The 15,709-nt window shown below is 43.3% G+C and overlaps 1 protein-coding gene across 1 annotated transcript in view; it reads left to right on the forward strand.

Annotated features, from left to right (window-relative positions):
- Window positions 1–15,709, forward strand: part of LOC148518729 (RAS guanyl-releasing protein 1-like) — a 79,717-nt gene that overhangs the window by 50,655 nt on the left and 13,353 nt on the right. The window contains exons 11-12 of the mRNA XM_088477052.1: window positions 9,818–9,898; window positions 12,949–13,047. Of these exons, the coding sequence (XP_088333178.1) occupies window positions 9,818–9,898; window positions 12,949–13,047 (180 nt within the window). The remainder of the gene's footprint in view (window positions 1–9,817; window positions 9,899–12,948; window positions 13,048–15,709) is intronic.

Genomic DNA, 15,709 nt, shown 5'->3' on the forward strand with positions numbered 1-15,709 from the left:
CATGAATCTACATTTTAAATTCCTTATGATTCGGCCAACGTAAAACGTGTTACACGGGCAAACTAATAAATAAATGACATAGCTAGAATTACAGTTAATAAATGATGCAATATGAAACTCTTTCCTAGATTTACATGAAAACACAGACTTGGTCTTATTAATAACATATTTACATGTGGTACATCTGTTGTGATTACATTTGTAAAATCCACAGAAATTCATCCCTGTAATAGTTCTCTGATTTGTTTGTTGTGTATGACTATTGGAAAAGAAGCTAGGCGCTAATATATTCCTGGCTTTCTTAAAAATGGCTGAGAGCCTTTTGCTTAAGCAGTTACGCAATATGGAATCAGACAGAAATAATTTATAATTATTTCTCATGATACTAGTGATCTTACACGCTGCTATATTGTATCTGGATGAAAAAGATAAACCAAAATCTAGGTCATTATGTAGCTCTATATTATCTACATTACCACCAGTATTGTTCGTATTAATACCCATGTCTCCCTCCCTCATTCTATTCGTATCATTATCCTTAATCGAATCCATACCTATACTTTTATTTGTGTTAATATTATTATTTGTATATTTATTTTTATATATATTTCTACTCTTCTTTATATATGCACTTATTCTTATTCTTCTAATTACTCAAAATGAGTCTTCTATCCAATAGGGAAGAGTATTCAAAAGTTCCATTCAAGATGTCCTGTGGATATTCTCTATCCTCAAACTTTGTAATTAGATCCAATGCTTGTGTTTTGAACATCTCATCAGACGTACAATTCTTACGTATCCGATACAGTTGACTCTTATGGACATTCTGTAACCACTTTTTGTTGTGGTTACCTGAGTATGGAATGAAACTACATACATCGACTTGTTTTTTTAAAGTGGATACACATATGACTTCCTGTACCACCTCCACTGAAATATGTAAAAAATGAATATGTGACGAATTGTGCGTGCAAGTGAATGATAAACCAAATGTGTTATTATTTAAATATGGATTAAATATGTATTTGGATCAATAAATGTTTCAATTGTCTTGTTTTTTATAAGTCTAATGGTGTTTAAGTTTCATATTCACTTATTATATTTAATATCCTTTGTATGCTTTATATTTTATTTTTGTTTTATTGCATTTTATTTATTTTACAATGGTATAATTTGTTATTTGAGATATATATATAATATATGTATACCTATTACCATGTCAGATTCATAATATTGCTATATATATTGTGATAGGAGCACTAGAAAAGTTAGGGATGGCGTGTGTATGTGTCCCAGATTCCTGTAATATGTATTTTAACCCCCAGGAAAAGTCTGTTTTACAAATAGATCTGAGTGTTGGCTTTTGGTAAAAGACGGAGAATGGGTCCTGGGGGTGTGGATGTGAGAGAGAAGGGAGGGCTCCATCCATAGGGCCGTTTCAGGTGTTAGGCCTTTCAGCCTGATAGCAGGCTAATCACGGTTTCCACCTGGAAGTGGCTCAATATAGCTGTGTAAGAGTTTTGATGCAGTGTCTCACACACCCTGGGGAGAACAGACACTGAGGTTTTGTTCTGAGCCACTGTGACATTGGTATGTACTATGTTTGTGGTGAGGCAGTAGGCCCTGCCAAATGTAGAGACGGAGTTACCTGTCTAGTTAGTGCCCAGACGGGCTAGGGTTTATTTTTATGTTTTGTTTGTTTGATTATTGGTGTCACACAATAAAAACTGGTGCCGACCAGCTTGCACGAAAACCCTCAACTAGTGCTGTTTCCTGGCTGCTGTGTGTAAGGAGGTGTCCATCTAACCCAGGAGAGGGACCCCTACCCCGATCATATCACAATATATATAAATATATATATAATGTCATAGAGAAGCGGCGACACTCGGCAAAAACAAGCACAATAAAGCAGGGTTAAATAGACCTCTGTATTCACTTCAACGTTGAAGTGAATACAGAGGTCTATTTAACCCTGCTTTATTGTGCTTGTTTTTGCCGAGTGCAGCCGCTTCTCTATGACATTATCTTTTGATACCTTTGTGGAAGGCACCCACATTGTGTTGGAATTTGAGTGCCGGGCCCATGCTACTTTAAATATATATATATATATATATATATATATATATATATTATATATTTTATAGAAACACTAATGTTCCCTGATGGGTATTTCAGTTGGGAACCTGTTATTGAAAGCACTGAGCTCTTAATTGTAAGGTACAACGAGTAACAGCTGATCAGAATTACTGGCAGTATTTATTCTGGTCTACGTTGACTAACAACTACTTCCGCCTCTTGAAAAAGCCGCCTAGTGCAGGGAAACGCGTCAAGGATACGGACCAGTGTCAAGCTCAACGGTAACACCCAGCCTGTCTATACCGGCAATCCCACAACATATCACCGCTAGGTCTGCAGGACAAACACCTTGCGGACTCTGGCTTGTGAGCCTTGTGAGGAGAGGTACCATACCTTTGTTTTGGGAGGAATATTCACACATCCTGTTGACCTGCTGATACACCTTGAAGGAGTTAAGTCATTTCCATTTCCACAATTCTGTGAGTACGGAGAGGGCAGAAGCTCTCAGAGTTATACTGAGAACGTTAGAAGCTAAGACATTGTCTATAAGTGTTAAAGAGCTGAATCTATTGGAGACACGCTGAGAGCAGCTGAAGCTGCAACATATTGCTACACAGTGTTTACTCTTTATCCAGCTAATTGGATACAAGTACTCACCCGTTTGAAATGATTTTGATGTGCTAATACTGCAAAGATCAGACCCACACAATATAAACAACTCTGGAGACCCTTAGAGACAGTAATATCCTATTTTTTCAATTTTTACTGGGATTGGTGATATCACCTTGATGCTGCCATGTGTTACATTCTATATGTGCTTTTTATGTATGCTTAATATATGCTCTTATCTAACATTGCTTCTTGACGGAGGCAGATGATCTGAAGATCAACTGTCCCCACAAATCCTTTTAGCGCTACATTAGTAGCTGTGAAAATGTTTTTTGTATATCTATTTTGTAAGAGGGTTGGTAATACCTCTTTGTAGGTGTGCAGCTGTGCATTATAGTAGAGCAGGGGTTCTTATCCAAGGTCCTCAAGGCACACTAACAGTACAGGTTTTAGGGATAGCCATACTTGAGCACAGGTGACTTAATTAGTACCTCAGTTATTTTGATTTAACCATCTGTGCACAATAATGGATATCACTAAAACCAGGACTGTTAGTTTGCCTTGAGGACCGAGGTTGGGAATCACTGTAGTAGAGGATAAGTAATTCGTACACCCTGATTGGCGCCTTGTGTTTCTATAATGAATAGGCCCATATATTACATAAAAAAGCTATTCTTGATGTACAGTAGCTGAACAGAGATGTTACTTACAGTATATTAGGTCTTGTCATGAATGAATATCTATGTAGCATGATGCATTTGTAAGATATCTGAAAGCAACAAACAGTTCTTGTGGTGCGTACACACTAGAAATTTTTTTAAACGATATTGCCGATAATTGCCGATGACACATAATTACGATAATGTAGTTTAATCATCTAGTGTGCACGCTAGGGAGGTTTGAAAAGTGGGTTAAAAAAGGAAAATTTTTCTGCACCGATTGCCTGGGTCGAAAAAAATTTGTGGGACCACTCAAAAAGATGATTGCCATTTAGCTTAGAGCTGCAAGCCTATCGCAACAGATACCCTACTACTGCATTTTAGATGATACGAATATTTTGAACGCACTTACTATATGACACTATACGGTGAAAAGGGCGTGCATTACGAGTCCAAACTATTGTATTCTGCTACTTAGCAACAAACGGTACAAAAAAAAGCACTGCCAGAGCACTTTGCGGTGGTGTTCTGCGGGCATGCCTATAGGGCGTAAATACGAACATTTTTAGGCACCAGTTGCCCGACTAAGATATTATCCGAATTTGAAAAACTAAACGGCAATCATCTTCTCGAGTGGTCCCACAAAAATATTCCGACCCTCGTAATCGATGCAGAAACTTTTTTTAACCCACCCTAGACTTAACGATGCGCGCTCCCACGGGTCGTTAATGATATCCCCAGTTGTCTGTATTTGCTGCACAATCTGAGGATATCGTTAGTGATGCCATGTTGCCGATGCAGCATGACCCCGCCCACCCCCCCCTCCCCAGTCGTTGCTGGCATAGGCAAATGTGTATGCATTTCCCTAGCTCCAGCCTTACCCTACACTGCCCAAATCCGCCTAATCCTGAACCTAAACCTAACCCTAACCACAGCCTAATCCTGAACCTAATCCTAACCCTAACCACAGGCTAATCCTTAACCTAATCCTAACCCTAACCACAGCCTAATCCTGAACCTACCTAACCCTAACCACAGCCTAATCCTGAACCTAATCCTAACCACAGCCTAATCCTGAACCTAATCCTAACCACAACCTAATCCTGAACCTAATCCTAACTATAACCACAGCCTTATACCGAACCTAATCCTAACCACAGCCTAATCCTGAACCTAATCCTAACTATAACCACAGCCTTATACCGAACCTAATCCTAACCACAGCCTAATCCTGAACCTAATCCTAACCCTAACCACAGCCTAATCCTGAACCTAATCATAACTGGAACCACATTTTAATAGTGAACCTAATTCTAACGCTAACCCTAGTAGTTTTTGCACTTTATTAAGTCCGAGGAGTGCCGCCTTGTTCCTGGGATCCATGGAGTACTGCAAATAGACAGTATTCACTCCCTTTGGATGGCACCCCGGCATTTAACTATATAAGGGAGTGCCCTTCCACATGCTTAACTTATGTGCACATGTGTGTGTGGACCCAGCATGTGTATTTGGACGTGGTATGTGTGTCTGGATTAAGGGTCAAGGAGGGGGCATTGGGGAGGGGTTTGGGGGCCCCAGAGATATCACTGTACCGAGCCCCAAGTTTTCTGTTGCCAGCTCTGCCTGTGACACTCCCCTACCATGTCTAGCCATCCCTGTGCCCCCATTAGGTCCAGCCCTCCCTGTCCTGCACTACCTCTTAGTCTAGATGGTAAGCTCCACTGGGGCAAGGACTGATGTGAATAGCCAAATATTCTCTGTAAAGCGCTGTGGAATATGAAAAGGGTGTGTGTCTCAAAACCACGCCCCCTATTTGATTGACCATGCCTCTTTTTTGGGGGGAGTTCCCTTTTCTCTGGCAGGCACCCTGCCCCCTGCAACTCTAGATTATATATACATAATATGCTAAACTGGGACCACCCATTACCAGATCTCTAGTTTCGCCTATGCTTGTGGTGCCTACTGTTCGGCATATTGATGTATGTAAATACGCTATTTTTCCAAGGAGTTTTTTTTAGAGGAAGGCATGTGCATCCTATGCAGCACCAGACTCATTGGGGGTAATTCAAATTAGGGCTAGTCATCATATGCTGCATTACTGGTAACTCCGAACTTGCTGATTTTTGTTCCCAGACACATATGGCTGTGTACAGAAATCTGTGAGTTCAGAGAGAGATTGGGCCGCGTAGGGGGTCATATGAGGTGCCTTTGCCCACGTTTCTCTGCCGTTGCAATAGCAACTTACTCCCTTCGCGGCTAATTGAATATACCCCCTTGTGGGCAGTTAGTTTTAGTGACTGAACGATGCGTGGATGTGTCTATGAATGCCTTCAATTGATCTTTTAGCAAGTGTCTCACTGACAAATTGGAATTTTGGAAAGTTTACAAACCCTGATTTCCTTATTTGTTTACTCTTCGACAAAACGCCTTCAGATTATTATTTTATTTTATTTAATTATCAAACAGTGCTTGAATAATGTCAACATTATTTAATCCCTTCAGCACTGAGGCTTTTGTCACCCCGGTGCTGAGCCTAGTTTGGCAGTATTTGAGTTTGTCAAAATGGGGTGGCGACTCAATTCAGCGCAATGCTGAATAGCACCAGGAGGCAGCTCCCGGTGCTATTCAGCATTTAGGGCCTAATTCTGACTCGCTCGCGAGCGTAGGATGCTCGCAAGCGGGTCGATGGTGCCCTAATGCGCATGACGGAGGGAGCTCCATCGTGTGCATGTGCGAGACCCGCATAGCGACAGCCAAGCTGTCGCTCTGGGTCACGCACCAAAGGGGGCGTGCTGTCGATGGTGACTGACAGCACGCCCCCTTTGGTGGGCGTGCCGGGGGCGTGGCTGCCAGATGGAGGCGTTCCCATGGGAATGCCTACCGTCTGGGTCCGGCCCTACTGACATCACTAGCAGGGTCTCGTCGCAAGCCCGATGGTCGCGATGGTCTTGACCATCGCGACCATCATCATGGATGCTCGCATAAGCTGTGGGTGGTAACCCACAGCTATGCTAGCGTCCAAGAGGCCGCTCCATTTTTAGGTAGGAGGGCCCTGATTCAGAGCGAGCACTCTGGTCAGAGCGTCCGGCTCTGGATCAGGCCCTTAGTTTGCTATTTAGTTTGGTCCAACTAAAGGATTTCTTCTCACAAGCCCCCTAAGGATGCGAGGTGAAATCCGACTAAACTGCCGGCTGCGCGGCTGTTTTCCTGCTTAGCGTGGCGCTAACACCTTGTTTTGTTGTTTTTCAGACGAGTTTGCATTTTCAGAAAATACCATGAATCTTTTTACTCAAAGAAACTTTAACCCAAATGGGCAAAAAAAATATAGTTTTTTAATTGTTTAATTAAAATTTTAAGAAAGGGAACAAAGACAATTTTTTTTTTCAAGTTTTATAAGCACCACAAGGAAATACTTTGTGGTTCTTGCTTCGCCAATATAATGCACCTTGCCAAAACAGCAAAAATCTGAATTATATGGGCTCGATCCAATTAGGTGCCAAGGGGGCGAATTGTTGTTGCAACGGCATAGAAATTGGACAGAGCCCTATGTATAGTTTTTTTTTCTTCATATTTTCACTGTATCATTTAAAACGCTTATGATCTATATATCAGTTTAAACCCTTCCTATGTGTAGGAACAATACAGTATCCCAACATGGCCTACCATTTTATAAACTTACTGCATTAAATAAGGGATCCCTTTTTCATTTGGTACAAGATGGAGGGAGATATGGTTGCAAGGCATATCGTTTTGACAGCTAGACAACCTATTGCTTCGAATGCTATTGAGTTCATAGAAACCAGGAGATACCTTCCCCCATCCCCGGACTTCTCATGAGGTTGCCCCTGCAGGTGCCAGGATGGGTGAGATCGGGCACGTATATTGCCAGCCTTTCACTCTTCATATTTCTCTGCAGTGCACTTTGTGATGTCATTGCGCACCAGCTATTATGTATTCACACCTCCACCATCTCTCCCGGACACCATCTGCAGTAAATACCGGTGTGTGACCACTGCCAATGTGATTCAACTTGCTTTACATTTTTCAGGGGTTTACTTATACTTAGACAGATAAGGGGCTCATACAGAATTTCCACAGTTGCACCCCAAATTGCAGGCATAATTTACATTCATTACAAAAGCCGCAAATGCGAACATATTCAAATGAACAACTATCTAAAGATGCATGCTGGTTGGCCACAGAAGTACATACGCCTGGTTTGCGTCTGGCCCTCGACGCATACACTTTCATCCCACTTGAGCCCATATTTTTAGCCCTTTATTTTCTTTGCAGCAAACACACTGGCTATCAGGCATCAATAACACTGCAGAAACAAAGTATAAAATCAAGTTTTGCCAAAACACGTCCACAAAAGCATAATAAGTTCCCACAGACAAAGAAATATCCAATCGGAGCTTTCACAAATAGCCAATCAAAAGGTATTTGCTAAAGCTGGGGTCTGTCCTCATCATTATACACTATTTGCACTCTCTGACCACCTGCAGATAATAATATGGCTTTCTCAGGCTTATATCTTTATTCCAGTCTGCAACTGTGCATAGACTTACATTACAGCACCCCATGACTCTCCTGTCCTCTCACTTAAAGTGCTAGCAGCAATGGCAGTATTACACAAATCTGTAAGGGGGGGTTCCATACATTATATATATTGTCGGGATTATGACCGCATCCCTACAGTATATATATATATATATATATATATATATATATATTTACACATACACACACATAACATACATACACACACATAACATAACAACATACACATACACACACACAGCGGGCCTGATTCAGACCCGGTCGCAAGCGCTGAGCGCTCGCAACCGGGTCGATGTTTGCCCACTGGGCATGCTCCGTCGCTCCGGGTCTCGCACCAAAGGGAGCGAGCTGTCGATAGTGATTGACAGCTCGCCCCGTTTGGTAGGCGTGGCCGGGGGGGTGGCTTCACAAACGGAGGCCTTCCCAAGCGAACGCCTGCCATTTGTTGGCAGCCCCACTGACATCACCAGTGATGTCAGTGGGAGAGCTTCCGGCTCTATTAGAGCCAGAAGCTCTCTGGGGCTTGCGTCCAGGAGACCGATGGTCGCGATGGTCTTGACCATCGCGACCATCAACTTGGCCGCTCGCTATAGCTGTGGGTGTCACCCACAGCTATGCGAGCGGCCAGCAGGCTGCTCCAAAAAAAAAAAAACGCCCTGATTCAGAGCGAGCAGCATTCTGAGGCATGTGGGACACATAGGTGACTATAGTCTTCTCTGATAGACATGATATACTGTATTTGAAGTAACCTGTGGATATTTTTTTCGGTTTCAAATGCGTAATAGACAGGGGCATTTGTAAAGAGGAGGGGGCTGCCCGTGTGCAGTCTCCGACATGGGCCCCCTCCTCTCTATCCGGCGGCAGGCTGCGCACTGAGCTGTGTGCGGCCAGCGCCGGAGTTATAGACTCTGGGCACTAGAGTGCGCCCAGAGTCTATAGAGTACGCGCAGGTCACCGGGAAAATGGCCACGGCGGCCATTTTCCCCGTACTGCGCATGCGCAAACGACGGGAAAATGCCCGCTGCGGCCATTTTCCAGTAGTTTTTACAGTGCCGGACCACCACTTTGACATGGGACTCCGGAGAGGTAAATAATACTATGGGTGCAGGGTGTGCGGTGTGGGGCCCCCCTGGACCCATGGACCCGTGTGCCCCGCACACCTTGCACCCATTATAGATACGCCCCTGGTAATAGAGATGTTCTAACAATACCCAAGTTCGAAAAAGGTCTGAATCTACCTTTGACACCATAGTCCTGACACCACTCAACCTAGTTTCCATTATCTACTTATTGATTTGAACCCCTTTGTTTATATATTTTCTACAATTATTAGCTATAGCTTCCATTATGTTATTATTTATGTTTACCCCTTTTATCTGTATGTTTCTCTCCATCATGTGTTAGGTACATGCCACTGCACAGGGGGGGGGGGGGTTTCTAGGTATTCGGAAACCTCCCCTGCGTGCAGGTACGGGCGAATATGCGATGCCTCCACTGTTTTGGGAAATTTACACTCTGCAAGCTGTGCTAATGCTCTGCACTGTCCTCATAGCCTGTGAAAGGCTTATATGAATTAGGGATGTGCAGGCTCGGATAGGTTAAAATTTTCCCGCCAAGTTCTGATTTTTCCCGCCAAAAAACGGGTCTCAGACAGAGGCAAAACGTCATCCTTTATGAACAAACATCATCTTCCATGGACTTTTGTCCAGGAATGATGATGTTTGTCCATGAAAGATGACATTTTGCCTCTTTCTGAGACCCGTTTTTTGTTGGGAAAAATCAGAACTTGGCGGGAAACTTCGAACCTATCCGAGCCTGCACATTCCTAATGTGAATGTGTATAGTATAGCTAGTACTATCTGTGTATAGATCACTGTGGAGCATGGTGTTAATAAATATATCTTTCCTTACAGACGTCTTTAGACATGTTTTACACAGAAGATGAAATCTACACGCTATCCTGCACACGGGAACCGCGTGTCCCCAAATTACTGGTGAGAATCCGGCTCCAGTTTTTTTTTTAAAAGCTACTAATTTATCCATGTATTTGTCATTGCGCACCAATGATCCTACATTACTGTAATCAATGTAAATGCTTTTAATTAAATATTATTTAAAGAACTTTAGATGTGTAGCATATATAAGTATAGTAGACTGAAATGTTACAATTCCCATATGATTTTGCATGGAAGAAAGTAATGTTTTCAGCATACAATGGCCATATGTATCAATGACCAGGAGTTAGACCAGATAATTGTTATTTCTTATCGCCTCTATTTGTGGTAATAAGAAATGACCATTCACAGGAAAGTATCAAAAAACACATGCAGAGACAGGGGGCACCGAGCCCATCCCTGCTGTGTGTCTGCAGTGAGGAGATCGCATTAGCGGTCACCTACCTTCTATTTTGTGCCTCTGCATCGCTACTGTGTCTGCGCAGTCTGCATTCCTAACATGTGCGGTGGCCATCCCGGTCATTTATGTGTAATGTGGCCCTCAGGCAGTAGCGGCTACCGCCATTTTACCAAGCTTTGCATTGCGGAGCTTGGTAACTCTGACAGCTTTGCAGCCCCTATAGAAGCCTATGGGGGCTGCGGTCGGAAATGGAGGTACTGCTGCAGACATGGAAATATCTGTTGCAGCCCCTCCTTCATACACTCAGGTGATACTTAATATTTGCTGGTATCCCCCGAAAACGGGTGTTTTTTTGGGCTATACCGCAAATATTGATTGATAAATAGGCCCCAATTAGTATATTATGAAGACAGCAAAAATAAAGGTGATACAAAGGTCTCTTTGTGCAAGTTGGCGGAGGGAATGTACAAATAAATACATTAAAACTGTGCGAGGAAGGAGAATTACTTTACAAAAAATACTTACTGCTAGTGATAACTACTTTTTTCCCCTTTATTCTATTTAGTCAAACATATGTATATAGGTAATAACTTGTGTTTTTTTGTTTACAATTGGAAATGCAATTGTATTACTTTGCCAGGATAAAGGCCCTCATTCAGAGCCGTACGCTCTGAGCAGAGCGCACACTCTGAATGAGGGCCGTCCTCCATAACTATGGAGCGTCCTCCTGGACGCTCGTATAGCTGTGGGTCACCACCCACAGCCTATACGAGCGTGCAGTTTGATGGCCGCGATGGTCTTGACCATCGCGACCATCGAAACTGCGAGCCTGCGGTTGAGGTTTTCAACCGCAAGGCCCGGAGTGATTTTGGCTCTATCAGAGCCAAAATCACTCCCACTGACATCACTAGTGATGTCAGTGGGCCGACTTCTGACGGTAGGCGTTCCCTTAGGAACGCCCCAGTCAGGGAGGCACGCCCCCGGCACGCCCACCAAAGGGGGCGTGCTGTCAATCAACATCGACAGCACGCCCCCTTTGATCAGACACAACGAGCGAAGGAAAGTCCTTCGCTCGTCGCGTCTGGCGCATGCGCACGACGGAGCTCCCTCCATCGTGCGCATGCTCAGTGCAGAACATCGACCCACTTGCGAGCGGACAGCCGCTCGCGAGTATGTCTGAATTAGGTCCAAAGTTCAATATAATCTATATAATCCAATTAAACAGCACCCCCTGTGGCCAACTTTCTTTCAAAAAGACCTAGTCATTGCACTCAATTAGGGTCATTTACTCAGGGTTGGACTGGCCCAGTGGCATCAAAAGGGGGGGAGCGGACAGGACCCAGGTGTCGCCCGCCAAGGGATGACACCAAAGTGCCGACTACTCATCAGTGACAGGAGCCGGGCGCTGCACTGTAGCATTACGTGCGGCACTTGGCTCCTGACACAGTGAGGGAGCCGACACTGCAAACAAACTGGTCCCTGGGGCAGTCCGCATCTCTGAGACTCCCGGATTGACAAAAACGGGAGTTCAGGCCATGAGGTCACGCCCCCACCCACAAGGCCATGCCTCCTATTTTGGCGGCCTGCAGCTTCGCCGTGCACAATACAAGCCTGCCCACCACTACCCGAACCAGGTGTCATAACAGGTAGGGACATCACTGAACTGCCCCACAGGTGTACAAGAGAGCCCCACTGGCTGAGGGCCCCTCTCCCTCCTCAAGGGGTCAGTAATACCCCTCTCACACCACCACAAAAACTCTGGTTATTGCCGAGTTAACCCGGGTCACGGGTCGGTAGGAAAGGTTTCCTGGGTTACGGGGCAGTGTGAACGGCTGACCAAGGTTATCCGACCCTGGTCCCGTTACCACCCTATGGAGAGCCGGCTCACCGGCACTTGGAGTCATCTCCAAGCATCGGCAGAGAAGCCCTGGCAATAAACCAGGTCCAGCCTGTGGTGTGAACAGGTTTCAAGCCGCTGTGTGCACGGCTTGAACCCATATTCAGTGACCCGGGCTGGACCCGGGGTTTTGGTGTGAAAAGGGTATAACTTGGTGCACAGGATCATGGATGCACTTGGTTGCTTGGTTTGTTTCTATGGCAACTACAACAAAATTAGCCCTCCTGCCAATCAAAGTGAGTAGTCCTGACACACCCCTGTACCTTACTTTATAAAGGTGCCCTGTTCTTTACATGTCCTCTCTGGTTGGCCAAGTCCTACTTTGGTGGCTGTCACACCCCCTCTAGTGTTAGGCCACATCCCTTAAGCTTAGGCACTTACCGCTGCATTCCCTGGTGGGCCATTTATGGCCCCAGTCTGGCACTGCATTTTCTAACATTGCTCAAAGGTGCAAATTTACTGTAAAATTGAAATCATATTGACCAATCAAACAATTGCATTTTCTAACTTGCACTAGACAGACAAAAGCTAACAGCTGATTGGTTGCTATGCTGCAGATGTAGATTTGCACTTTGGAGCAGTGTTGTTACATATTCCTCCGTTGAGCAAATTATCTCAGATGCTGGAATATAAGCAATGTACTCAGCAATTACACCGGCACAATATCTGGGCCGCATACAAGTCTTACTTTGTAAGTGTAATGGTCTTTGAACTGAAGCAGAGAATGAATAGAAAATAAGTTTGTTCTTCCTCTCTTGCCCGTTTTTTTGTAATATTTTCTTCTGCTCACAGCCCAACACGCGCCCCACTGAGATTCCACAGTGGACCCCACAAGTGCAGATACAGCTGGACCCTGAAACCCTCACTCGCAATGTGGAGCAGATGGTGGAGGTAGGCATTTTGGGTGATAGGGGAGAACAGACTGACATACCAGGAAAGACTGAACCGTTTCATTTGTGGCTGTATTGCACTGCATGAGATAAATATACCCAAAGTCTAATCTCCATGTTTTATTATAGTCTTTTTCATTAACACATGCTTTAACCCACTGCAGATGTTTCTGAGTTACATACAGTACATTGCGTAATGCCAATATGTTGCAAGGATAGGTTCCTGCCTAACATACTTAAGAAATAGTGTCCCAGATTTATCAATGAGTGATATTGTTGTTATTACTCGTTACTAATCTTAAATGGTACTCTAACCAATCAGCTCCTAACTGTCATGTGATTAAAAAATGACACGAGCTGATTGGTTGGAGCACCATTTCAGATTAGCCATGAGTGATAACAAGAATATCACTCTTTGATAAATCTGGTCCAGTGTCTCCTACAGCAAGTACGCCTGGTGCATGATATTTTGCAAAGTAGGTTGTTACAGTCGTTCCTTCCAAACTAAGGCCCAGATTTATCAACAAGTGATATTCTTGTTATCACTCATTACTAATCTTAAATGGCACTCCAGCCAATCAGTTCCTGTCATTTTACAAACACATGACAGGAGCTGATTGGTTGAAGCACCATTTAAGATTAGTAACGAGTAATAGCAAGAATATCACTCGTTGATAAATCTGGGTCCAAAGCTTTTTTCTTTTCTTTTTTTTTTTTTAATCAAACAAGTTTATTTGGAATAGAAGATATTTGTTAAAGTCTAATTTGCCAAAACAGGCACGGTTAACCAGGCCAACGTTGTGACTTTGTTAGTAATGTTGAATATTATTGGCTGTACATTGAGGTTGTGAAAGTTCTAATGGACCTGTTGCTGGTCACTCCCACATCCATATCAGATCTCAATTGGCTGTGGGTGATAGAGGAGCAAACACATTGGTGAGGAGCACTTTAGACTTGGATGGATGAATGAATGGACAGGTCAGACTTGATTACCTATACAGCCCTATCCAGGGAGGGACCTGAATTATGGAGAAAGAGATCCATGTCATCTACAAAGAAGTCATTTTTTCAGACTTTCAAACCCCATGCTCGAATGATCTCAGAAATGGGCTCTTTACAATGCAGAGTCACCCAAAATAGGGGCCACAAATGCCCTTATAGCAGGAATACTGGAAGCCGACTTCCAATGAATCTGCGAGTGGCTAATAAATTGGTTTAGAAATGTTTAAAAGTAATTGAGTTAGACTTATATGGCAAGACCCCAGACTGGTTGTGTTGTTTAACAGGCAGGGTAATATTTTTTTAAACCTATAGATCAGAGCTTTGCCGGCAGTGTAATGTAAGTATGAAGGAGAGCTATGGGGTGGTAAGATCCACGCAGTTCTGAGCCCTTCCCATGTATGGCCATAGCAGCAATGTAGAGTATTCCATGTGGAATGAAGAGGGAATATAAAAGTGACAGTAGAACTGATAATACACCTGCGAAAGGGAGAGCTGAGCTGATCTGAATTCTAATACATTTCATTATTTTAGATACAGTAGGACAGCTATGGCATGGGACTAATGCATCCCATATGCACAGTCTGTCTGCTGTACCAGCATGAATCCACCAATGAGCTCTAGTGTTCACACCTGTAAAAAGTCGAAGATAAAAAGGTTGAGTCTCCATCTATTAGTGGAGGGTAAAGCAGGACCTAATGGTCTGAGTCTGGAAAACACATGAAGCCAGTGGTGAGGACCATATATACAATATGTGGGGGTGACAATATTTGCAAAGCAACAGAAGCATCCTCTTGTTGCAGGACTAACATGTCTTAAATCTTCCCGTGGACAGGGTAGTCATCGGGGATGGGTATTGCAGAATAGAGCCTTACTGGGTACCTGCTCATGTGGCTAGGTGGATGTCTTCCGGCACACTAAGCTGTGGCCTAGGAGAGGATTGTAATGTACTCAGGGGTTGAGTCTCATAACCTGATGAAAGACAAAAAAAAAAAAAAAGACTGACTTGGAAATCAGCATAGATATCCTTGTAAACTGACATTTGACTACAGAGTGATAAGCCCAACCAAAGCACAGCATTTTTAGGGCCAATACCAGAGAGATAGGTCTCTCAGAGTCACATAACATGAAAAGAGTATTTTTAAGAACAGGGAAGCAGGGCCGTCTAGATCTTGTTAATCATACCTCCTATGTTCCATGAATAAGGAAGATAAGAATGTACAAAACAGGGGGGAGATTCATCAAGCCTTGGGGGTAAATTTACTTAAGGTCGATTTTAAAACCTTTCTCAAATTGATCTAAATCGATCAACATTGATGTTATGTTTCTGGGGCTAAAACACACATTGACTAACACTTGAAAAAAAAAAAAATATGGGTAAGGATGAGATAAGCCAAAGCTTAAATCAACAGATAAAGACTGCGCCTGTATGTAATTCTGTAAGTAAGCTTATATAATTTTAAATATAAGTATAAATATAGAGATGAAAATAAATGAAAATATCAAACTGACAAAAAAGAGGTGTATTTAACTCCTTTATTCGAGTCACAGTGCTCTTAGGAGTAAACTAGTAAGGTAGTACTGCAGTACAGATAGTTCTGACAGGTAAAATAAAAAAATGTCAATTATTGTTAAAGTGTTCAAAACTGAAATGGGGGGGGAGT

This window comes from Taudactylus pleione, unplaced genomic scaffold, assembly GCF_031769625.1.
Source record: "Taudactylus pleione unplaced genomic scaffold, aTauple2 ptg000199l, whole genome shotgun sequence".
In the NCBI taxonomy this organism is placed as follows: domain Eukaryota; kingdom Metazoa; phylum Chordata; class Amphibia; order Anura; family Myobatrachidae; genus Taudactylus; species Taudactylus pleione.